The sequence below is a fragment of the Mus caroli genome, chromosome 1 (genome assembly GCF_900094665.2).
Source record: "Mus caroli chromosome 1, CAROLI_EIJ_v1.1, whole genome shotgun sequence".
In the NCBI taxonomy this organism is placed as follows: Eukaryota; Metazoa; Chordata; class Mammalia; order Rodentia; family Muridae; genus Mus; species Mus caroli.
The window spans coordinates 82,439,439-82,464,372 of record NC_034570.1 but is presented as its reverse complement, the minus strand read 5'-3'; the positions used below and the strand labels follow the sequence as shown (position 1 = coordinate 82,464,372).

At 47.1% G+C, this 24,934-nt stretch overlaps 1 protein-coding gene across 2 annotated transcripts in view; it reads left to right on the top strand.

Moving 5' to 3' along the window:
* The window catches only part of Asb18 (ankyrin repeat and SOCS box containing 18), a 63,488-nt gene that overhangs the window by 29,260 nt on the left and 9,294 nt on the right, over positions 1 to 24,934 (top strand). For both annotated transcript variants that reach the window (XM_021174914.1, XM_021174906.2), the window contains one exon: positions 16,397 to 16,904. In XM_021174914.1, coding sequence (XP_021030573.1) covers positions 16,397 to 16,904 — 508 coding nt within the window. The remainder of the gene's footprint in view (positions 1 to 16,396; positions 16,905 to 24,934) is intronic.

Genomic DNA, 24,934 nt, shown 5'->3' with positions numbered 1-24,934 from the left:
CTCGAACTCAGAAATCCGCCTGCCTCTGCCTCCCGAGTGCTGGGATTAAAGGCGTGCGCCACCACGCCCGGCTCCTATATACTGTTCTTATATACTACAAGTCTTCCTGTATACTCTCTTTATTCTTATTTCACTGAGACATGATCTCACTGTGACTGTCCTAGAACTCTTCAGACAGATCAGACTGACCCTAAACACACAAGGTCCACTTGCCTCTTACCTCCCAACTTAATCAAAGGGATTTGGAAATTGTACTTTGTATGACTTTATAAATTCATCAAGACTTATTTTATAATCCAAAATATGTCTCTCTTGGTAAATGCCCTCGTGTACTTTAGTCTGTATTTGGCAATTGTATGATTCAGTGTTCTAGGAAGTCAATCACATCAATTTCCCTAGGCCTACCATTACTTCTGAGTACCTAGTTCACTTTCCTCCCCTTGTCAAGTCATTGAAGCGGGAGTTAAGCTCTCTCTGTGTGACTACTGTTTGACTGGATTGTGCCTGTGTGCTGCAGGTATGCAGTGCACATAGAGGCCAGAAAAGGGCATTGGGGATGTTGTAGGTACTGGAGTCGCAGATGGTAGTGAGCCACCATGTGGGTAGTGGGAATTTAACACAGTCCTCTGAAAGAAACCAGTGCTCTAAACCTTATAGCTATGTCTGATATTAAAAATAGCTACTTTGGAAAGCTAAGAGCAGAAAAATTAGTCTTCCCTAAGGATAATGCCCCCCAATTGGTTATCCAATAACAAGTGGCCAGCCTTGAAATCAGATAGATAGATAGATAGATAGATAGATAGATAGATAGATAGATAGATAGATAGATGTGTGTGTATGTATATGTGTATATATGTGTGTGTATATGTATATATATGTATATATATACAGAAGTAACTTTATACAAACTGAGTAGGTTGTATTTATATATTTACAACTGTGTCTGTCATGTGTATAACAACAATTAAATAAAAAGAGACCATGAATATAAATTTAAGAGAATGCACAGAAGTGGGTATGTGTGAGGAACTGGATAGAAGAAAGGGAAGGGGGAAGTAGTATCATTACATTGTAATTAAATTAATTCTTAATTAATTTTAATTAATAAAAATTTTAAAATAAGAAAAATAATAATTTAAAATAGCTGCTCTGGTAGTGTTAGCATTTATGTCTCATCAGTTCTATTATTACTTTGTAACAAATTAGCACAGACTTAAAACAACACATTTGGGCGGGAGAGATGGCTCAGCGGTTAAGAGCACTGACTGTTCTTCCAGAGGTCCTGAGTTCAATTCCCAGCAACCACGTGGTAGCTTACAACCATCGGTTTTCTGCTTTCAGGCTTCTCAAAAGTGACATGAAAGCCTATAGTCTGGTCTGAGTGTCCAACTAGAGGAAACCCATGGACAAGCCTAGGCAGTTATTGGCAGAATTCAATTCCTTAAGGACTGCTGGGTTTAAGGTCTCCATCCTTCACTGGCTGTGGATAAACTCAGTTCCTTACTACCTAATCCATTCCTGAAGCTATGACAAAACGCCTTAGGTTGGGTAGTTTTAAAATCACACATAGTTATTTCCCCCATTTCTGAGGGTGAGGCTGAGAAGTCCAAGATGGAGATACGAGCAGAGGCAGATCTGGCGAGGGCTCTCTCTGCTTCCAGCATTGAACTTTGTTGTTGCATATCCATGCGGCATCAGAGGCAGAAGATACTGAAGCAGTGAACTCACTTCCCTCCAGGCCTTTTACAAGCACTACTTGTACCTGTGACCGCAGAGCTTAAGACCTAATCGCTTCCTAAGTCCATCCATTGCCTCTTTATACTTTTCCACTGAGGGTGGAATTTAAGGGGAATCTGGGAGACACACACTCTTTCAAACATAACCTTTGCTACATAGTTCTTTCTAGTGTGGCAACTTATTTCAAAGCATGCAGGCTGAGAGAACAACAAAGTCTGCTAGCAAGATAGAAGTAGCAATTTTCTTGACCTACTGGCAGGGGAAAAAACGAAAACTCCTGTAACTTTTTCCATCGAGTATTTGTTAGAAGCAAACCTAAGGTCTCATCCATGATCAAGAGAGAGAATAAATGAAATGTTTAGATGTTTGCTACAGGTTTGAATTAGCCTTCAGTTTTAACTGTTTGTTGGCTTGTTTGTTCTCAGAGACTCACATATTGTGACTGGCTTCAGATTCATTATGTAGCCAAGAATAAGCTTGAACTTCGGATTCTTTTGCTTCTATCTCTTAGCTAAGTGCTGAGATAATGTGCATATGCCACCGGTGATGCCCAGTGTATGAAGTTTTGTTTTTGTTTGTGTTTTGTTTTTGAGATAGGGACTCTCTCTATGTAGTCCTGGCTGTCCTGGAACTTGCTATGTAACCTACACTGGCTTTAAACTCAGAGATCCACTTGCCTCTGCCACCTAAATACTCTGTTTTAAGTGAGTTTCTTTTTTTAAGATTTATTTATTTTTATATATGAAAGTACATTGTCACCGTCTTCAGACACACCAGAAGAGGGCTTCAGATCCCATTACAGATGGTGGTGTGGCACTGTGTGGTTGCTGGAAATTGAACTCTGGAGCTCTGGAAGAGCAGTCAGAATTCTTAACCTCTGAGCCTCTGAGCCATCTCTCCAGCCCTTAAGTGAGTTTCTGATAGGCAGATTTTAAGTGGATCTTGCATTCTTTTATATAGTCCCCCAAGCCTCTTCCTTTTAATTTGGCATTTGTGTCATTTACATTTAATGTAATTTTGTCTAGATAAGCTCAAATTAAATCTTAAACCTATTCTTTCTTTATTCTCTGTTTCTTCTTCTTCTGCCTTCTTTATTAAGTAGTCTTCATTTTACATTCATTTTGGCATGCTATAATAAATACAAATTTGGTTGTTGTATTAGTAAGCAATATTGAGGGAATTTATTGTGATGGCTTACAGTCTGTAGTTCAGTTAGCCCAACAATGGGCAGCTGTGGCTGGAAAGTCCAAGAATTTAGTAGTTGCTCAGTCCCAGAAGACTTGTTTCCACTGGTCTTCTATAGAAGTAGGTTCTAACAAATGTGCTGGCAAGTAAGTTCAAGCAGTCAAAGAGTGAATCTTCCTTCTTCCAAAGTCCTTATGCAGGCCTCCAGCAGAAGGTGTGGCCCAGATTAAAGAAAGGTATGTACCACCATGCCTGGATCTGGGACTTGCTCTGTCCCAGGCTGATCTTGAACTCAGAGATCTCCTTGCCTCCAATCCTGGAATTAAAGTTGTATACTATATAACACCTTGCCTGGGTCTAAGCTTTTCATGGCCACTATGCCTGAAGATCTCCATGTCAAGATCCTGGTCAAAAAAGCCTGTGCCTTCCAGCCTTAAGGTCTGGATCACAGGTGTGCCCTCCAATTCTGGATTGTATTTCATCCAGATATAGTCAAGTTGATCACCAGGAATAACCATTACAGTTGGGTTATTGTAGTGATTCCTTTCGGGTTTTACCCTGTACATTACCTTATCTTAGTCTGACCTCAATTAATGCATACTATAAAAATCATATGACAGTATATGTCCATTTAACTCTTCTCATTATCTTACTATAGGTATCCTACGCTTTACTTACACATTTAAATCCCATAATGCATTGCTATTACCATTTAGCAGTTGATTATCTGCTAAATGTGTTGAAAGAATACACACAAAATAGATTTTACTTCTACTTATGGCACCCTTTGTTTTCACTGCTCTGTGGAAATCCAGGACTTCTTCTGTTATTATTTTCTTTTTGCTCTGAAGACTTTCCTCAATGGTTCTTCTGATGAGAGTCCACAGCTGGTGACTGTTCTCCGTGGTTGCTGTTTGAAAACCAGTTATTCCTTTTGAGTCTTTGAGAGACATCTTTGCAAGTAAGGAATTCTGAGCCAACAACTTGGTTTCTCTCCTTTCCCACTCTCTTGCATTCTTCTCTCTTCTTTCTTCCCCTCCACTCTGCCTCTCCTTCTTCTTCTACCTGCACATTAGACACAACACAGACCCACTCTCTTATAACCTGCCTTTCTTCACGAAGAAATCTGGCATCCTCTTGTCCATAGTTAGGAATTTTTATCACTCACTTTAAGTAGTTGGTAAGATACACTTGACAAATTTAGAAATGTGTTAACAAGTATGACTTCATATGTCTTCATAGACCCTTCCACCACTGTGACAAACATCTGACATAAACAACTCAGGGGAGGAAAGATTCATTTGGTCTCATAGTGCCAAAGGCTTTTGGTTCACAGTCGTTTGGGTCTGAGGTAAGGCATAGCAACCTCATGGCAACAGGAGCATGGTGGATAAGGCTACTCAACCCATTGGAGGCAGGATGGATTGCTCTTGGTTCCTCTCTTGGTTCCACACACACCCTCATTTTACGTCCACACTTACTGGATGGTTCTACTTACATTCAGGTTTTCCCATTGGCTGTATAATTGCTATCATTATTTATGGTGATTGAAACACTACTATTTCTTCATTCCCATTTAATTGGGCGGGGGGTTGTTTCCTCCATTACTCTACACATTTGTTGGTCATCTGTGACTTCTTGGTTGTGGAAATATTTTTTGTCGAGAACAAAACTCCCAAGAATAGCATGTTCTAGTGGAAACTATAACCTGTTCAATAATATTTCACATGTAGTGTTTACTATATCCCATATCTCCAAGGGCACATGTATATTATTTACTTGTGTCTTATTAAGAATTAAAGTTAAAGAGCACAAATGCAGCATGGTATCCTAGATTGGATCCTGGCGCAGAACACGGATATGAAATGGAAGAGCTAAATTCAGTCATCACATGGATATGAAATGGGAGAGCCAAATTCAGTCATCTCTTTCATTACTGTTAGTCTGTCAGAGTGTACCAATGTTAGTTTTCTAATGGTGATATGTGTTCCATAATAACACAAGAAGAGCTGGATAAGGGGTTCTGTGAGCTCTTTGCCCTGTCTCCACAACTCTTCTATGAATATGAAATTGTTGTTTAAAAAAAGAAGTTTCTTTTATGCTTCATTCATAACTAGTGCCTTTTACTAAGAACTAGAATGCAGGACTTACTCAGAGCACAAACTACTATGAGCCCTGACAGGGTCCCTTATAATAAGCCAACAGTTTGCATTTAGATCATAAGATGCAGAGATCTGGTGCCAACCAGTAGCACTGCACAGCTTATGCCCTAGACAGAAATTAGCTAGCTTCCTGGTTCTGGGTGCTTTTTAAGCATCACAGAAGTGTACGACATTGCTTTCTAAGGGCTCTGAACACAACTCAGGACATAATGGTATTAGTGTGTAAGATCCTTACACACACACACCTTCCTCTTGCTTCCTTCCCATCATTTACTCTTCCATTTCTCTCTGTGTAGACCTTTCCTTTGGCCACTTAATCTGGAAGACTTTCATCATTTAGATCCTTTTCATGGGGCCTGAGCAAGGCAGTTTAAGCTAAATAATAAATAAAGCAGAATTTTAGGCAGGACGATGAAAACAGCTGACTTAGAACCCCTCCAATGTCAACAATCAAGCTGAAAATGCTGGCAATTCCACTGAACACCTCTACAATAATGTAGCCCACTACCTTAAAGGATAAAAAGTTAATAGGTGTCAGAAGGGACTTGAGGGCGCAACCAGGCTTTTCTGCTCCAAAGAGTTCTTCTAAAGGCAGGACTCTGAGGAGGTCTGGCTCCAAGGAGTATAAACATTGTCACTTTGACAAAAAGAAAAAGAGCTACTTTCTCTGGGATCTTTAATACATAGTCAATTTTAGGTCATCCTTAGTGTGTTTTTTTTAACCTCACAGTAGCGAGAAGGTCGATGACCCACATACAGAGCCATTTGGTTTCCTCCGCCTTCTGACAATGCTCCTCATACCAAGGGACCCAGCTCTGCCCCATCCCCCGTCAGTCAGCAATTCTCCATGGGCACAGAACTTGAAAACCTTTGAGTCTCTGAGTTCTTGAGATTTAAAAAGAAAAAAAATTATCTGTGCTTCCTTCAGAGCGCAAGCTTCAGAATTCGGGATTCAGAACACGAGAGGGGATAGGAGATCTTTAATCTGGTGGCTGTTTGAAGAAAATTTTTTTTTCCAAAAAAGAAAAGTTTCAGTAAAGTTCCTCTGTTTCCTACCTTGCAGGCTGCATGCCAGCATCACCCTGTTTGTTATCAGAATACCCCACCCCATCCCGACCCTATTCTCACCCCCTCCCCCTCCCCCCCCCTTTTTTTTTGACTCTCAGCGATTAAAACCATCAATGGTTTCTGGAGTCCCTGACTCTTGTCCTTGGCCCCACCTTGATTGAAGCAAAGTCAAGAGGACTTGCTTCCTCCAGGAAATACATTAATAAGAAGCACACTGGCTCACTTTTTTTTGTTGTTCCAGGTGTGTCAGTACTAAGTGAAAGATAATTCATAAGACAAAATTGGACCTGTGAATGCAGCCAATTGAGGTGGGGGGCAGACATCATTGAAGGGAATCATTAGGCAAATCTGCTCCAGTTCTAGCCCTGCAGGTGGGACTATCTGAGCAGAGGGAAATGGCATGCAGGCATCCCTTGGTATCCATGCAGGGTTAGTGCCAGGGTATGCATGGGTGCCCAGACTCTGAAGATGCTAAATAAAGTCTGATATATGAAAAGGCCTCAAATTTTAATGGAAGCCACGTACATCCTCCAGGGTATTTTAAATCACCACTAGATTCTTAGAATGTCTACGGCAATGCAAGTGTGGTGTAAACCATTAGTGTGATGTATTGTTTAGAGACTATGGTGAGGGAAAATCTGCACGTGCTCAGGACAGAGGAGATCTGCACATGCGCGGGACAGGTGTAATTTTTATTCAAATATTTGCAAGCCACAATTGTTTCAGTCTATGTCTGTGGAACCTACACATGGAGGAGCAACTGCCCTGCCGTCTCTAAAGCTTAATAACAAGCAAGCAAAGCTTTTCTGCTCAGGACTTTATCAGGGTCAGACTCCTAACCCAACACCAAAAGCCTCTACCGAGCGGCAGGGGCCTTACCCAGTTTGTGGGCACCCGTACAGAATCCCAGTGGGCAGTAAGCAGCCCGCCCCTGTGCCCATCAACTAGACAGGAAGTAAGTCTCAGTCAACATGAATGTAAGGCATCTTAGTAATATTCCAAAAAGTGGGCTCAAGGTACCCCACTCGGTGATTTGTTTGGAGATCTCTGTCGTTCCTGAGTACTCGCCCTCGTGGCCCTGACAACACGACCATGCCCAGTCTAAAGATTAGGAAACTGATGCACAGAGGGGCCAATGCTGTGCCATGGTGGTGACACCAGGGACACTGGCAGAGCCAGGACCCAAAGACAGACAAGCGTGTGCAGGCAGCGCTGAAAGGTCACCTCTCCAAATCCTGCCTGTGTCCCAAAGTAATTCCACTCGGCGCCATCATTAATATCCAATCCTGTTGCACCCCAGGCTCAGCCTGAGCTGCCCTAAGGGCGCCACCAGCAGGGGTCCTCAGTTTTCTGCTTCTCCCTATATTTGTTTGTTTTGTTTTGTTGGTTTTTTGTAGTTGTTAGGTTTTTGTTGGCGGTGGTTTGGAGGTTTGGGATTTTTGGTTTCTGCTTGGGGGGTTTGTTGTTGTTTATTTGGTTGGTTGGTTTTGTTTTTGTTTTTTGTTGTTTTTGGTTTTGGGTGTTTTGTTTTGTTTTGTTTTGTTTTTCCGAGGCAAGGGTTCTCCGTGTAATCCTGGTTGTTCTAGAACTTACTCTGTAGACCAAACTGGCTTGAACTTAGAGAAGATCGACCTGCCTCTGTCTCCCGAGTGCTGGGATTAAAGGTGTAGGCCACCACTGACCGGCTTGTTTGTTTTCTGTTGCTGCAATAAAATGCTGACCAAAACCAATTTGAGGAGGGATAGGTTTACTTAGCTTAAAGATCACAGTCCATCGCTGAAGGAATCGGGGCAGGAACTCAAGGCAGGAACTAAAGCAGAGACTACGGAGGAACACTGCTCATTGGTTTTCTCTCATAGCTTTCTGATACAACCGAGGACTAGCCCAGATTGGCCCCGCCCACAGCGGAGTGGGCCCTCCCACGTCAATCATTGAACAAGAAAATGCTCCCATAGGCTTGCCTACAAGCCAAACTGATGGAGGGTTTTCTCAGTTGAGAATCTTCCTTCCCTGATTATTCTCTCTAGTTTGTGTCAAGTTGGCAAAACTAAGCAGTCAACTTACCGCGTAGCGTCTTATTACCTAGAAACCAGAGCAAATCAAAGCTCGTCCCTCTAGACCAAAGCCCAGGGAGAGGCTTCATAAAGCATCCTGGTTGCCAAGGAAATGCAACTTAAAACTGCAATGGAATAGTTTCCATTTCATGCTGATTATAATTCAAAACAAACAAAACCCTGGCTGTTGTGTGAAACACTACAATTTCTTTAGAAAACTGCCATTTTCTTATAACATTAAATATGGAACCACCCATTATCCACTTCTAGGGCTCTAGCTAAGGAAAATGAGGACACATATCTGCAGGAAGATATTTACACAAATGATCACAGCAGTTCTCTTTAGAATAATCAGAGAGCCGAGACACCCAACACATGTGAACACTAACAGAAGGCTGTATTTAAAATATGGGCTGCCTGTGCAATTGATTATGACCCCATAGCAAAAATAAGAGCTGTTTACTTTGTACACAAAGCGACGTGGGTGCAAATACAGGTGCAAAACCATGACAGAACCTCAGAAAGATAAAAGTAGACATTGAGAGAAATCAGATCAGCAGCAGGGATGGCTGAGTGGTCCTTGGGAGCTTGGAGATGGTGTGTTTGGCGTAGACCGACTGATTATTTGAGTGCATTCTTTTGTCAAAGTCCACTCAGGTGCAACCTTAGGACCTATGTGTTTCCCTGCGTGAGTTTACTTCAAAAGTGTTCAGTCGAGCCGGGCGTGGTGGCGCACGCCTTTAATCCCAGCACTCGGGAGGCAGAGGCAGGCGGATTTCTGAGTTCGAGGCCAGCCTGGTCTACAGAGTGAGTTCCAGGACAGCCAAGGCTACACAGAGAAACCCTGCCTCGAAAAACCAAAAAAAAAAAAAAAAAGTGTTCAGTCTTGTTTCGATATCAGCTCTCCACCCTGCCACTTTTCTCTCCTCTCACTCTGATGCCTTTGGCTCTCCTCTTTATCCAGAGTACTAGGATCAGGGGAGGAGCAGGAGAGGGGAGAGAGGGGGGAGAGGGGAGAGGGAGAGATGCTGTTTCTCTTTTTTGGAAGAAAGGACACTAGAGAGGTTTCTAGGCGGTCAGATAATACCTGGTGGCCCACGTGCAGTGTCTTAGTCAGGGTTTCTATTACTGCACTAAACATTAGCACCAAGAAGCAAGTGGTGGAGAAAAGGGTTTATTCAGCTTACACTTCCATGTTGTTGTTCATCATCAAAGGAAGTCAGGATTGGAACTCAAGCAGGTCAGGAAGCAGGAGCTGATGCAGAAGCCATGGAGGGATGCTCCTTACTGGCTTGCTTCCCCTGGCTTGCTCAACCTGCTCTCTTATAGAACCCAGGACTACCAGCCCAGGGATGGTGCTACCCACAATGCCCAACCCCCCATCACTAATTGAGAAAATGCCCACAGCTGTATCTCATGGAGGCATTTCCTCAACTGAAGCTCCTTTCTCTGTGATAACTTCAGCAATCTGTGTCAATTTGACACACAAAACCAGCCAGTACATGCAGTAAAATGAAGAACCAAATTGTTTTTCATTCAATTATGTCTCCATTTGCCAAGGTACCGGGGTCCGTGTACAATCTAGGGGACAGTTGGCCCCAAATATCACCATCCACTGCAATCATCCAATACAGGGAAAAAAATGAAACAGTAGCCATTGCTCCGAGAGAGACGAAGGTTGTTGTTGCTTCCTCTGCCCTGAAGGCTCTGTCCACTGACCTCAGCCTTTTCTACTGTGAACCTCTGTGCATCCCCAGAGGACGGGACGGAGAGGAAAGTGAACAGGGTGAGGTGGTAAGTTTCCAGAGAGGACCCTGGGCAGAGAAAAAAAAGGTGAAACTGCTCTTCTATTGATCTCGGGGGTGTGGCTTCCGGTCCTTCACGCCAGGCTGGCTCAGGAATCAGCCAATGGGAAGGACCCTTTCTCTACCGCATGGCTACATTTCCCTCTCCCGTCCTCCTTGGGATCTCTCCCCGAGGCTGGAACACACACAGCTTCCAGGCAGTGCTTAAGCTTCGGCTACTCTTCCCCCAGGGCTCTGCCCGCAGCCCAGTTTTTACAGTGCTCACCCACTTCAAGAAGGGGCCACAGCCATAACTAGGATCCCATTTGACCAGCTCCTAAGACCCACCACCCTCCTGGACACGGTGGTTATCATGAAGCCACTTCTGCATGTCCAGGGAGGCCTTGTGGCAATTGTGCTAAACGGCAGGAATGCGAGTAACGTCCAAGGACTCAAGGGGCATCCAGAAGGAGTTGCCCATAAACAGTATTACTGCCAAAGTACTCCAAAGCAATGTCTGTCTGCCCTTATCTCCAGCAAAAGGTGACATTTTTATCATGAATTTAGTCTTGGTAACTCTTCCCTCCCACCCCCACCCCTACCCCCCACCCACCCCCCCCCCCCACCCACCCCCCCACCCACCACCCACCCCCGTTATCCCGCTGCTTGTCAGGCATTGTGGACAGGCATTGTGGAATCTCTGTATCCATGGTGACTGACATTCACACTCAAGCATCCTGCATTGACTATCTTGTCCCCTGTGCCTGTGCTTTGGACCACTGCTCACACCGGGCAGCTGACTGGGCGCCACATCCCAGGGAGAATGAGTCCACCTCAGAGGGTTGATGAGGACTGAGAATCAGCCCCTGTGCCTGTCCCACAGCTAGAGCCCACAGGGCAGGCTACCCTTCCCCATGCCCAGGACTCCTACAATGTCCTGTACCAAGAAACACATTGCAGCATGTCTCCAAAGAGCATGTGTTTTTGAATGAATTAATTCATCAATTAATTTTTTATTGAAAATAAGTTTTTTAATCACACAATATGTTCTGATCATGGTTTCCCCTTCCCTATCTCCTCCCAGATCCTCTCCACACCTCCTGACCCAAATCCATGCGCTCTCACTCTCTCTCTCTCTCTCAACAAACAAACAAGAATAGAATAAAAACAAACAGAAAAGAAAAAATAAAGAAAATAAAAAGCATGAGAAGCACACACAGGCAGAGACACATGCCCACAGAGAAAACCCATAAAAACACAAAATCAGGGGGACTGGAGAGATGGCACAGCAATTAAGAGCACTGACTGCTCTTCCAGAGGTCCTGAGTTCAATTCCCAGCAACCACATGGTGGCTTACAACCATCAGATGCCCTCTTCTGTCTGGTATGTCTGAATACAGCTACAATGTACTTATAAGCATAAAATAAATAATTATTTAAACACACAAAATCAGAAACTGTAGCATATAAACAGAGGACCAGTAAAGTGAAAAAATCTCCCAAAACACTGTTGCATTCATTTTGAGTTGGCCACCTGCTGCTGAAGGTAGAGCCTATCCTTAAGCGTAGCTTCTATGCCCAGGAAGGCTCCATTGTAGAAAACTAAGTTTTCCTTTGCATGAAGCTATCAGTTTGAGATGGCTCCTTGCCTAGAGATGAATGCTCATGACCAGTTCTCAGTGTTGGGACCCCATCTGGCTTGGACCTGTGCAGTCTCTGTGCCCGCTGTCACAGTCTCGAGTTCACGGGTTGTCAGTCCTGTTGAATATGGAAGGCACTGTTTCCTTGGTGTCTTCTATCCCAACAGACTCAACAGTCTTTCTGCCTCCTCTTTAGAAAAGCTCCCTGAGGCCTGAGGGGAGAGGCTTACTAGAGGCATCCTATTCAGGACTCTGTGCTCCAAGGTCTCTCACTCTCTGCACATTGTCCAACTCTGCTCTCTGTATCTGCTCCCATCTGCTGCAGGAGGAAGCGTCTCTGATGATGGCTGAGCCATCATCCTCTTATTGGCATAAGAGAATGTCATTAGGAGTCACTTGTTGCTATATTTCTTTAGTAGAATAATAATAGTATTTGGTTTTCCCCAAGGTCCAAGTCTCAGGTTCTTAGGGGAAGGAGGATGGGGTGGTTGCAGAGGAGAAACCAGAAAGGGGGATAACATTTGAAATGTAAATAAATAAAATAACCAATAAAAAATAAAAATAAAGAAATTTAAAAGTCTCGGGTTCTTGGCCACCTTGAGCAGTATCAGGCATGAAATCCATCAATTAATTATGTTTTAAAAGCTTAGTGTTCAGGAGAGATAGATCAGTGGGAGAAATGTCCCCCCCAAGCACCAGGGCCTAAGTTAGGACCACCATCACCCATATAAAAGTCAGATATAGTGTCATGTGCCTGTAACCTCAGTGTGAGGCTCTACCTCAGAAATGAGTAGATCCCCACAGCTCACTGGACAGACAACCCAGACAATGGGCGAGATCCCCCTTTAGTGAGACCCTGTCTCAAAATATAAGTGATAGAGGGAAAGTGGGGTGACACCTCCAGTGTCATTCTTCCTCCAACAAGGCTCCATCCACCTCCTAAAACTCTCACAATGTCCCCCAAACAACCCCACCAACCAGGGACCAGTGGTCAAATACAGGAACCTGTGGGGGACATTTTTCCGTTGGCTTTTACTTTATGCATGTGGGTGTTTTGTCTATGTATGATGTTTGTACCTGGTACCTGAGGAGGACAGAAGAGAGCATCAGATTCCCCCAGAACTGGAGTTACAGATGTTTTGAGCTGCCATGTAGATGCAATTAAACCCAGGTCTTCCAGAATTGCAGCCAGCACTCTTGACCACTGAGCCATCTCTCCAGCTGGGTAGTTTCCACAGAAAACACCACAACCCCAGATGTGGAGTGGAAACGCTAGGTTGATTAAGACACCGTTTAGTCCTGGGGTAGAATACAGAAAGGGCTTCATTTGTTTCTCTACCATCCTCCACAGTCCTCTAGTCTCCTCGACTGCTCACAATTACCGTCTGTTGTATTTGCCTTTCCCAGACCCCTGCTTCTATCAGAGGCCTCCAGGGAAACTTTGAAAGTGTTCTGGAAGCTTGGAAAGAAGGGTCATTCTTACGATCCAGCTGTTGCTGTGGCTGGTGGGGGTTGGTTCTGTGGTTAATGGCGTCGGCTGTTCTTATACCAAACTGTTACTCCATCCTGTCTTAGCAATTTTGAAAATATAAGTGAGTGAGAAGAAATCAAAGCCCCTCGTGAGCACAGTGCCCTACTGTGCTGGGTGTAACTTGGGTAACCCCACTTTGCCCAGGCTCTCCTCAAATATATTCTTAACTGGTGGCTTTTTAAAGCAGTACTGTTTTCATTTTGTAAACGGATGGTTCCATGCATCCATGGGACAGATCTCTGTGTGTCATTGCCTAGACTACCACGCCTTCATTTTTAATGACTGCCTGACCTGGGCAGAGAGAGACGTGCCCCCATCAATTTGCCCTGTGGTTTTTCTCTCCAGCCTGTGATTCTGCATCTTCATCCACTGCCCAGCATTAGAAAGTACCAAGGGTTAGCCTATGAAAGCTCTTCATTAAAACAGAAAGGCTGGACATTTGCCACCATCCAGACTGAGAGCCAGTGTCCCCATCTTGTCCCCTATACAGCAAACAGCAGCTGACATTAGCCCATCGGACCAAGGGCTCTTCCAAGAGGCTTCCTTTGAGGCTGTGCTGCCTTAAAAAAAATTGAAGAAAATGTTTATAATGTTTGCAAGGCTTGGTGACAAAATGAGCAGAGCCCTTGATTTCTAACCTCCCACTGCACTGTTCAAAATTCCTCCTAGAGATCCAGGCAGGAAGCAAAGCAAATAGCTCTGATTGTAAAATTTGCATCCTTTCTTGGCTGGGTACCTTCTTCCCAAAGGATGCTTCACATCACGCTGTAGTTGTTTGTAAAGATCTTTCACCCAAGACAGACCACTTCTCATGATACTGCTGATGTGGAGGCAAGAGAAACACAAAGGGAGAATTAAAAATACTGAGAGTCCCTAGGAAGAAATAGAAATGCATTTCAGGCAGCGGTTGTCAGTCCCCAAACCCTCGATGGATGAGCTGGATCAGAGCCCCAGTTAAGTAAATAATAGGGCAAACAGCAGCAATGCAGGAGAGAGCTGAAAGATGGTCGTTAGCGAGAGGCATTTGTTCAACAGGCTTTTAGGGAATACAGATAATGAGCTAGGCGCAGCACTACACCCGACAGTCAGACACATTTTTTTTCACACTCAAGAAACCAACAGTTTTAAGATGAGAGACAAAGATGCCAGCATTCTTTGGAAATGCAGTGATACAGGTTTGAGGTGAGTGTCCTGCTTGATCGTGTACACACAAAGCAACAGGCAATACAACCCTTCAGCCTGGTGCTGTGGGGAAGGCGTCCCAGAGGAAGAGGAAAGGAAGATAGGAAGTTGGTGGCCATGCCAGTGAGTCCCTGGGGAAAGTACATACGCAGGCGTGAGGGCACACAACTGTGGGATGATCTAGGGTCTATCCTTGAACAGAGAGAACTGAAACCCAGCAGGAGGAGCTTTGGCAAGGGACGCTGTTGATACCCAGTGAAACTGGACTAGGTGACACCGGTGTCCCGGGGGAAAAGGGCGGGGCCCTAACAGGCGTGGATCCACCAACTCACCACACCACAGAGATCCTTTCTGGGTTGCATGAAGCTTGGTAAACTGACAAATTAGGAGACCAGAACATTTTAGGATGGGGGGGGGGGCAAAAGGCAATGACAGTGGGAATGATGAGAAGAGGGTGTCCAAGTGACTGTCACTGGCCAGGCTAGTCAGTCACAGTGGGGAAGGAAGGAAGAGGATAAAGATAAAGGGCAGCAATAGAGCCTCTCCTGAGGATGCCAAGATGACTGGAAGGGGCAGACATAGGGGAAACAAAGGGAGCAAATGTTCCTGCCCTGGCAGCCACTGGAACGGGTGCTCCTATTGGAGACAGCAAGAAAAAAAACACTCTTGGTAAACTCCAGAGTGGACGGAAAGGGGTGGGGGCCAACAGATGCTGGTGAGCCATGATAGTCAGTCAGAGTGCTGGAATATCTAAAGAGGGCACTAACCAAGGTCACTGGGTGTGGGTAACAATGAAGGGAAAAGGCTAGAAGGATGGGAGGGATGAAGGGGTGCAGATGCGGAGCTGTGTCATGATCCAGGTGGGTCAGCTGAGATCACAGCCAGGCTCCGGAGAGGGTCCTCCTCCGCCAGCAGAGTTCAGAGCGGCCAAGTGGAGAGGAACAGGTAACCAAAGATGGGGATGGCCATCCTCTCCTAAATAGGAAAGTGAGGACAGGGCAGTTACCACAGCACTGTCTGAGGAAGAGAAGTCAAAAAGGAAGGAGAAAGTCAAGGAACCAAGGACCCAAGTCCTCAGGGCTCACTGGGGCGGAGAAGTTAACCTGAGCGCTGGTAAGGCAGGCTGCAGGAGTGTATAAAGACAGTACTATCCAGAGAGAGGGTAGGGGTCTGGATCAGAGCCCCCAGGAAACAAGCTGGGAGCACTGGAAGAGGGAGGGTCTGTGTCTACCCCCCCCCTTGGGTTGGCTTCCTGCCAGGGGGCTGGGCTGCCAGATCCAACAGGGTCCAACAGTCACCAGGAAAGGTGAGATGTCTGGAGTGCTCTCAGGCGACAGGAGAACCGCTAAGGAAGCTGCTCTCCTGGGAGATGCGAGGTGTCTGGAGTCAAAGGCAGTCTTGAATCCAGTTGGTGAGCCTAGAAGCAGCAGACTCTATCCTCCTGGGAGAAGATGGGGTTTGGGGAGATGCCATCTCCCATGGGACACAAGACTGACTGGGAACAGGCACAGCCATAGCGTACAGTTTGGTTAAGGAGGAAAGGGTCGGAACAGAGACATAGCCCCATATGTAGGCCTGGGTGTGCTTCCGTGTCTTCCAATGAAAAAGACTCTGGTGCTTGTCTGAGAGAGTCAGTGTCCTTGAGGCAAGGTTGAAGCCCCACCCCAGCCCCAAACTGGGGCAATATAAGGTTTGCCTTGCACCTTCCTTTCCAGTCCTTTCCAGGAAAGATCTAAGAGATTCTCTCTAGACTTTAACCTCCAAGTTTGACCAAGTCCAGATAAAGTCCGAGTGACCAGAGCACTGAACACTGTCATGTGGACATTACCTTCCCCAATAGCACCACGCAATTGCCATTTTCATCCTAAGACTAAGTGCTTATGAAATGTTCCTATTCATTTCGTGATGAGATCGCTCCTCAGTGGGTGGCCTTGGCCCTGGAGCTCCAAAGTTCTGGCTTTGGCTGGAGCTCACCCGCCGGTTGCACCGTGGGTGGCGGGTGGCGGGTAGCAGCTGGTCCAGTGCCCTGGTGATCGATTTGGCCTCCCCGCAGGTGCGCTCAGGAGCTGCTGGAGCACGGCGCGACAGTCCAGCTGGAGGGTGGCCCTGGCCGAGACACACCGCTGCACGTGGCGGCCCAGCGCGGCCTGGACGAGCACGCGCAACTCTACCTGGGCCTCGGCGCGCGCGTGGACGCGAGGAACGGCCGCGGCGAAACGGCCCTTAGCGCAGCGTGCGGAGCGGCAGCGCGGAGCCCCGACGAGCACGCGCGCTGCCTGCGCCTGTGCGCGCTCCTTCTGCGCGGCGGCGCGGCGACAGACGCGCGTGACGAGGACGAGCGCAGCCCGCTGCACAAGGCCTGCGGCCACGCGCGCCCCGGCCTGTGCACGCTCCTGCTGCGGCACGGCGCCGACGCGTGCGCGCTCGACTATGGTGGCGCGTCCCCGCTGGCGCGCGCGCTGCAGATGGCCACGTGCGCGCCCCCGACAGCGCCGCAGCGCACGGTCCAGGCGCTACTAAATCACGGATCCCGCTCCGTGTGGCCTGATGCCTTTCCCAAGGTAAGGGGACGCTGAGGTAGCTTGGCTATACAGAAGCCTGACCTGCCAAGGCTCACAAAGTGAGATGACCCAGGCAGCCGTGGGAGGGTCTGAAGGTGGAGACTGCGGGTCTTGGGACCCTACTTTGAGGATCGAGGACTTAGAATTCTCCTTGTGGTTAGCCAAAAGAAAAATGAAGAGGCTATACTGTTGATAAATATTCCAAAGTGTCACCTTTCGAAGTAGTCTCCCAGGGAACTCTTGCTTCGGTGGCGCCATCGATGACAGCGCCAGCTCCGAGTATTTCAGCAGCTCGTCTTTTGGTGTAATTTTCAGAAAGATGAAAATGAGTCTCTTGTCACAGCTGGCGTTTGATCTGCAGTGAAGGCACTCAACCTGCTCAGCGCCTTGTTAATGAGAGCACTCTACACCTTCACAAACCCCTCGCCCCTGCTGTGCAATTCACCTGAGGTGCCCTATTCTGGTCACCCCAGGGTTGAGACCCCCACCCCTTGCCCTGGCTGTGCCTTTGCAAACTCTGCTGGACTCACCTTGTCACTTTCTCCATCTGTGAGGTCGTTATTCATATAAAAGACTCATGAAGGAAAAGGACAAACAATGCAACCACAATAAAATCCCTAGGCAGACGTGGACGAAGTACAATGATGTAGATGTAGGAATCCGCCATAATGAAATCATGGGGGAGAAAAGTTAAAGGACGTCAAGGGGCTAAGGAGATGGCTCGGCCAGTAAACGCTTTCAGCAAAGCACTAGAAATGCCCTGGTTTAAATCCCTGGCATCCTTATAAACGCGCAGCTTTAGTGGCTCGTGCCTTCAGTCCCAGCACTGAAGAGGCAGAGACAGGCCGACCAGACAGCCTAGCCTGGTCATCCAGGCCCATGTATTAGTCAGGGCTCGCTAAAGCCGTGGTTCTCCACCCTCCTGGCTCTATGATCCTTTAGCACAGTTCCTCAGGCTGTGGTGACCCCCAACCATAAAACTCATAGTTGTAGTTTTGCTGTTATGAATAATAATGTAAATATCTGATATGGAGGATATCTGATTTGTGACCCTTTGGAAAGGGTTCGTCAAAGGGGTTGTGACCCACAGGTTGAGAACCAACATGTGTGTGTGTGTGTGTGTATATACACACATATATATGTATGTATATACATCTATGTATGCATATAATATACTATATAAATATATACTAATATATGCATATATGTACATATCCTGCATTATTTATATATACATATATAATGTATTATATATGTATATATATGGAGAGAGAGAGAGATTTGTTAGATGGTTGAGAGGCTGTGGTCCAACGATGGTTCTTTCTGGAGTCCTGGAGGATTCCTGAAGGTTGCAAGTCTTCAAGACTTCAGTTGGAATCCTGAAGAGGTTGGATTTAATACCAGCCTCAGCAACGGAATAGATGACTTGGCCAGTGGGAGTGAGGGCAAGCATACAGAAACCAAGGTTCCCTCTTCTGTGTCCTTTTATGTGGGCTGACACCAGAAGGTGTGGCCCAGATTCAGGGTGGATATTCTTGCTTCAGGTCATGTGCTTAAGAAAACCTCTCACAGGCACACCCAGAAGCTTGGAGTTTGTATGATTCTCGGGGTGGTCAAGTTGACAATGAAAATTAGCTATCACCTCCACACCCACGTTCTTGTAAAAGACCTTATCTCAAAAATAAGGTGGGCAACTCCTAAGAAATGACTCCCAAGGCTGAGTTCCAGCTTCCCAATGCACATGTGCACACACCCAGACCCATTCATGTAAGTAAATAAATAAATAATCTCCAGGACCAGCTAGCCTGGTGTATGTACCAAAGTGGCAAACAAAAGAAGCCTGCCTCAGACAAGGTGAAAGAAAGGTGAAGCTAGTCACGCTAGTAGGTACTCTGATTTCCAGACACACATTGTATTCACACATCTGCACGCGCACACACTTGCACACACACACACACACAAGTAACATTCCCAAAACCCAAAAGACTTCACGGAAGGAAGTCACATCCATCACAACATTTTGGTTCAACGTCCTGGGACACGGGCACTCACACTGACAGCCCTTCAGATCACAGCCTGACTTCACTAAGCCCAGATACTCATTACCGTTTGGAACCACACAAAGAATAAAGAACAGAGTGATCTCACATGACGGGCTGCAAACAGGAAGCGACTGTCAATGGTTTCTATTAAAGGTAGAATGGTGGTAGGATGGAGCAGTAGAGAACGTGGCTTGATGCTAAACCTGGAGACCAGTAGAGTCACAGGGTAAGAGAGAACTGACTCTCGCAAGTTGTCACCTGACCTCCTCATACACACTGTGACAAGTGCATAATCACACACACACATACACACACGTACCATACCTCGATAGTGACTAAAAACAGTCCTATGTTAACCTTGATGCCATTTCATTTTAAGGGACGCCCATTAAGGTGTTGGACTTTGAGTCACAGTTTCTCCCCCTGGCAGCCTGATCCCTGGGGTACAGCTTCTAGGGGCAGCAAGCACCCTTCCTTGACCTACAGAGGCAGCCCATGGCTCCATGCTCCCTTCCAGGGCTTCAGGGCTTCTGTCTGGGACATGGCCAGATGCCATGCCAGCCACATGAGGTGTGACCCATGTGTAAGAAACTGAAGAATTACTTGGGAAATCTTTATACTAAAAATCACAGCACAGATCCATGCAGGCCTTAGGATCAAGGATGGCCGCACAATTACAAGGGACTTCGGTGACTCCAGGGCACAGGTGTGTGATGCATCAGCCTCTAGACCTGAGGTCCTGATCCCTTTGCACAGGCATTTCTGATTCTAAAAGTGACCCCTTTTCCTGAACAGCCTGCAAATGAGATGCATTCATCCACACTGAATCCAAGCTAGACGCACCCTGAGGGGCTAGCCCTGCCCTGGGATAAGCAGACAAAACCATGGAGACGGAGAGGCAGCGTACCCCACCGATGCTCCCTGTCAGTTTCACTTGAAAGAGTCTAATCACCTAACTGGGCTCAGCAGCCCCATGGGGTACACGGCAAGTATTCGCAAAGTGGAGGCAAATATGTTCCATGGGCAAGACACAGGCACCATGGCAGGCAAGCACCAAGCCACCCGGAATGCTACAGAGCATGCGGGCCCCCGTGAGCAACAGCCATACTTTAAATAGATGTAAAGAGACACCCGTGGAGCGCAGAATTACTGAGGCAAAAGGTTTTGCAGAGAGCGTGTGACATAAATCACAATTCCCTGTGCCCAGACAAAGGCAACGTCATGGCATCAGGCAGACAGGGAGCATCCTCTGCCCCGTGCTCACTGCGCTGCTGTGACAACCAAGGAGAGCCAAGCTTTGGAGCCACTGTGTCCTGGCCCTTCTGCCCTGCTGATCCCTTGTTCACAGCAGAGGTCGGGGTATAGGCCCAGAGCAGGTGCAGGTAGAGGCTGATAACCAGGCTTCAGTCCTAGAAAGGATACAGACAAGTCTGGACCGATGGACTCCCAGGACAGCGAGGAGACCCAAGAACGCAGGCCCAGCTGTGATTTGGGATTGAAGGCTTTACTGAATTACTCCTCAAAGTCCTGACGCTGAAATAAGGCCCATTTTCCATTGTCTACCTCTTTCAAGAGCACATTTCTGGTTCACCCCAAAAGAGAATGTTGGGACCATGAAGAGCCTAGGAGGGCTTTTAAGCCCAGTCACCTCTAGGAGGAACATGGTCTGTCCTTCCTACCCCACAGCCTTTGGCTCAAGTCCTTTCCTTCTCTCCCTTCTTCTCTGTGTTAGTTTAAGAGACACTTAAAATGACACCGGATCAAGTGGTCAGCTGTGTTTGTCCCCTGATGTCACCGAGCCTCTTTAGAGCCTTTGCATTCTGTCTCTCCCTGTGTCATGTTTTTTTCTGAACCAGCCCTATAATAATGGAGACAAAATGTGCTGACCCCCGGGGGCAGGGGGCAGCCACCTGCAAGGACCATGAGTTACTAAGCCTTGGACCTAGCAGTAACACAAAGACTAGGCAGTCATGAGCTTCCCTAACTGCTCATTGGCTGCACACAGCCTACGCACAACGCCTGCCCCTCGTGTGCTCACCCTTGGACTTGTTTATCAACCATGCTAAGGGGCTGGAGAGATGGCTTGAAGGTTAGAAACACATACTGCTCTTGAAGAGGATTGCAGCATCCACATCAGACCATTCACAACCACTTGTGAACTCTAGGACTACAGGGTATCCAACACCCCGATCTCCTCAGACACCTGCCCTCATTGCATACAACATACATATGCACACACACTCCATGCATGCACACATGATTAAAAATAATAAAAATAAATTTAAAAATCAACAAGCTGAGGAGTCCTAGCTGAAATTCCACTGGGGATGGGAGAACACAAGGGTTCTGCCCTCCCCAGCAGCCTGACTTGGGCGTTAGACAATCATACCCAGTGGGCCATGTCACAGAAGCACCAGGCTTTGTAAGGGTCAAGTTGTGTCTTGGCCTCGGTTGGCTGTGCATATTATTTCTTTATTTTTATCTGCTGTGGTAAAGAAGCTGAGAGAAACAGCTTAAGAAAGTTTATTTCATCTCACAATTTGTGGGTCTGGAGTATCATGGTGGTGACTTCATAGCATCAGGAGTGCAGTGCAGCTGGTCACACTGCACCTACAGTCAAGAAGCAGAAAAGAGTTGGTGTTTATAGCTCTCCATCATGGTCAGCCCAGGCCCAAGGGTGGGGGAAGGGCAGAGGGGAGGAGGAACCGCCCACATTTAGGATGGATCTTCCCATTTCATTTAACAAGATGTAGAAATGCCTTCACAGACCGGTCCTGAGATTTGTGTCCAAGATGATTCTAGATCCTGTCAAGTTGACAATCAAAATGAACCATCACATTGGGGTATCAGAGACCCCAAGCATGCAAAGAGCAAGCTCAGATCTGAGGGCCAAAGCCTAGGGGAGAGAGTATTATGGATAGCGAGCATAGCATCGGCCCTAGGACAGAGCAAGTGTGGAATGTGTGCCTTCCAGAAAAATGACCACAGGACTGAAGAAGAAATAGCAATTCACACCCACCCCCCAATCTACATCCCATGCTGAAACAGCTGGGTGGGCCAGCCAGCTCCTTGTGAAGGGCCTGAGCCTTTGCCTATGGACAAGAGAGAGACAGTTCATCGTTTTAAAGTGAATGAGTTACCTAAACAAAACCTATGTGCTGAAATGAATCGGCTTGAGTGTAAAGAAGAAAACGGAGGAGAGAGCAGAGAGGAGCCATCAGCCTCTGTGAAAATTCAGATGGGGAAGACGAAGACAGAGCTGGAAATGCAAAGGTGGGGGGTGAGGGGGGAGAACGGAAGATTCCAGAAACTTCTGCAGATTCCAGGTCTTGGTTCACCCCTGAACAATGACACTCCTGGAAACAGAGCCTCTGATTTCTTTTTTTTTTTTTTTGTACCTTATTGCAAAATTAAGTAAGCTGACTTCAGCCACTGACTGGTTTCACCAGATTTGGGCAGGAGACTGTAGAACGGTGGTCAAAGAACGGCAGGCCCGGTTTCCCTAGCTGCCCGCTGCGCAGCCTTGTCTCCAGGGGAGGAGGGACGGGAGCCATCAGGAAGCTTGCCTCTGTTTTCCTACCCTTCTTTTATTTCTCCATCTACATATAAAGCAATGTGCCTGTGTGATTTTTTCCCCTTAATTTTCTTTCTGCCGCCTCATTAGCTGAAGAGCGTGCGCTTGGACACTAATGACATCAACGTGTCAGAGTAATGTGGCAGCCGCCTCTCCGCAGACAGCAAGGAGGCAGCGGAGATTTTTAAACTGTGTTGGCGTAAAAATAATGAAGGCAGCCAGCTGCCTGGCAAACATGAGGGGCACACGGTGCTGAGGGGCTGGGGAGGGGCGGGGAGCCCCAGAGAGGTGGAACAGAGGGAGAGACAGAAAATGAATTCCTGGAGACAGGCAATAAGACTTTGTCACAGTCTATGACCCCCGGTGGGGGAGGGGTTGGGGGAAGGGGTGGTGCTTGGCTCTAGGGGAGGGCAGCTCTTTTCTACCCTGGATGGGGGAGGTCTGTGTAGCATGCACTCCCTGAGAGGCATTTAACGTGTGTTTTTTGTTGTTGTTGTGGTTTTTTTTGTTGTTGTTTTGGTTTTGGTTTTGGTTTTCTTTGGGATTTTTGGTGGTTTTTTTTTTTTTGTTTTTTTGGTTTTTTTTTTTTTGTTTTTTGTTTTTTCAGAGAAGGAACATGTCTGGGGTTGAGGGGGAGAGGGTAGCATGGCTTCAGAAAACAGAAATTACCAGAGCCCATCTGAGAAGCAAAAGACTGGGACTGGGAGCTGGCTTTTCCCTAGCGGAGAAGAGAGTGAATGAATGAGGGGTGATGGCCCAAGACTGGAACTGGGGACACCAGAAACATCAACAAGTAAAGAGCACCTTGGATAGGGGCACGCGATGTGTTTATAAAAAGATAAAGAAGTATAAGCATATGTTGTGTGGGGGTGTGGCGAGGTGCGGGGAAGGGGCTGTCTCAGCGGGCCCATGCCAAGGCATCCCTTCTCCCTGGGGGACCAGCCACGAGAAGGTATAGTATAGAATAGAGTTTATTCAGGGCATGGGGAGGGGAGTCAAGAGGATTAGTAGAGGCAGAGAAAGGCAGAAAGGAGAGAGTAGAGAATGTAGAGGCTGGCCATGGCCACGTGGAGAAAGAGGGGAAGGGAATGGGGAGAGGGCGAGCAAGAGGGCAAGAGGCAAGAACGAGAGGAGGGGGCAAGCAGCCCCTTTTATAGTGGGCCAGGCCTACCTGGCTGTTGCCAGGTAACTGTGGGGCGGAGCATACCTGGCTGTTGCCAGGTAATTGTGGGGTGGAGCTTAGATAGAATGCTAACAGCCCGCCTGGCTAGAGGAGGTCTGAAGGTGCTCCTGGACCTTAGCTGCAGAGCCCTTAGCTGCAGCTCAGTCTGGTCTGTCCCCTTTTCTGAAACCTGCTGAAGCTTGACTCGGTGATGGTCACAGACTGGCAGAAACGGACCAGAAAGTCTTACAATGCAAGAAATGGACCAAAGATTCTTCGAGGCAATGTGTGGCACAAGAGATGGTTCAGTGGATAAAGGTGCTTGCCAACAGCCCTGACAACCTGAGTTCAATCCCCAAGAACAACGTGGCAGCAAGAGAGAAAGAAAACACAAACCTATCTCAGGTTGTCTACAGACCTCCACAGGCGAGTGCCTGAAGATGCGAGCATGCACAAAGTGAACGGAATAGTCACCTGGCCTAGGAGAAGTGGTTCCTGTCTAATGAAAGATGTCTTTGGAGACAGAAGCAAGAGAAGACAGGAAAGGGGAAAAAAGGGCAACCTGGGGCAGGGCCAGCATGATGGCCTCTTGCTGAGTGTCCCCTCTCCGCCCCCGTGGTGTTTCTATAGTCAAGCAGACCTCACCAGGAAGAGCAGGTAGGGAGCTGGGGTGCAACTGGGATATGGAGCAAAGTACATGGGGAACTTAGGTACAGAGCAGCCTGGGGACTCTCCAAGAACAGGGGGGACGGGAAGAGGCCTCAGGGGATGGACATGTGTCCTATAAGCCACCCTCCACTCCGATGACAAAGCAGAACCAAGATTTCCCCAAGTGTTTACAGACTTACACCAGGTTCATCTTTAGTAAAAAAGAGAATAGAGGAGCCAGGGACCACTTGCTCGGCAGTCAAGAGGGCCTCAGAACCTACATAAAAATACCCAGATAGGACCATATGCATGCCTGGAATCCCAGCATTTGTGGGCTGGGCATCAGGGGCAAGGCAGATCTCAAGACCTCTCTGGCTAGCCAAACCACACTGCAAGTTTCAAGTTTAATGAGATAACCACATCTCAAGGCAATATCTCAGAATTTAACAGAGGAAGACACCGAACATGCTATGTTGGCTACTGTGTGCACAAGCACAGGCGTGGGCACCTGTGTACTCAAGTACATGAACCACACACCCAAGAATAAGGACAGCAGAAAAAAAGAAAGGAGGGAGGGAGGGAGGGAGGGAGGGGGGAGGGAGAG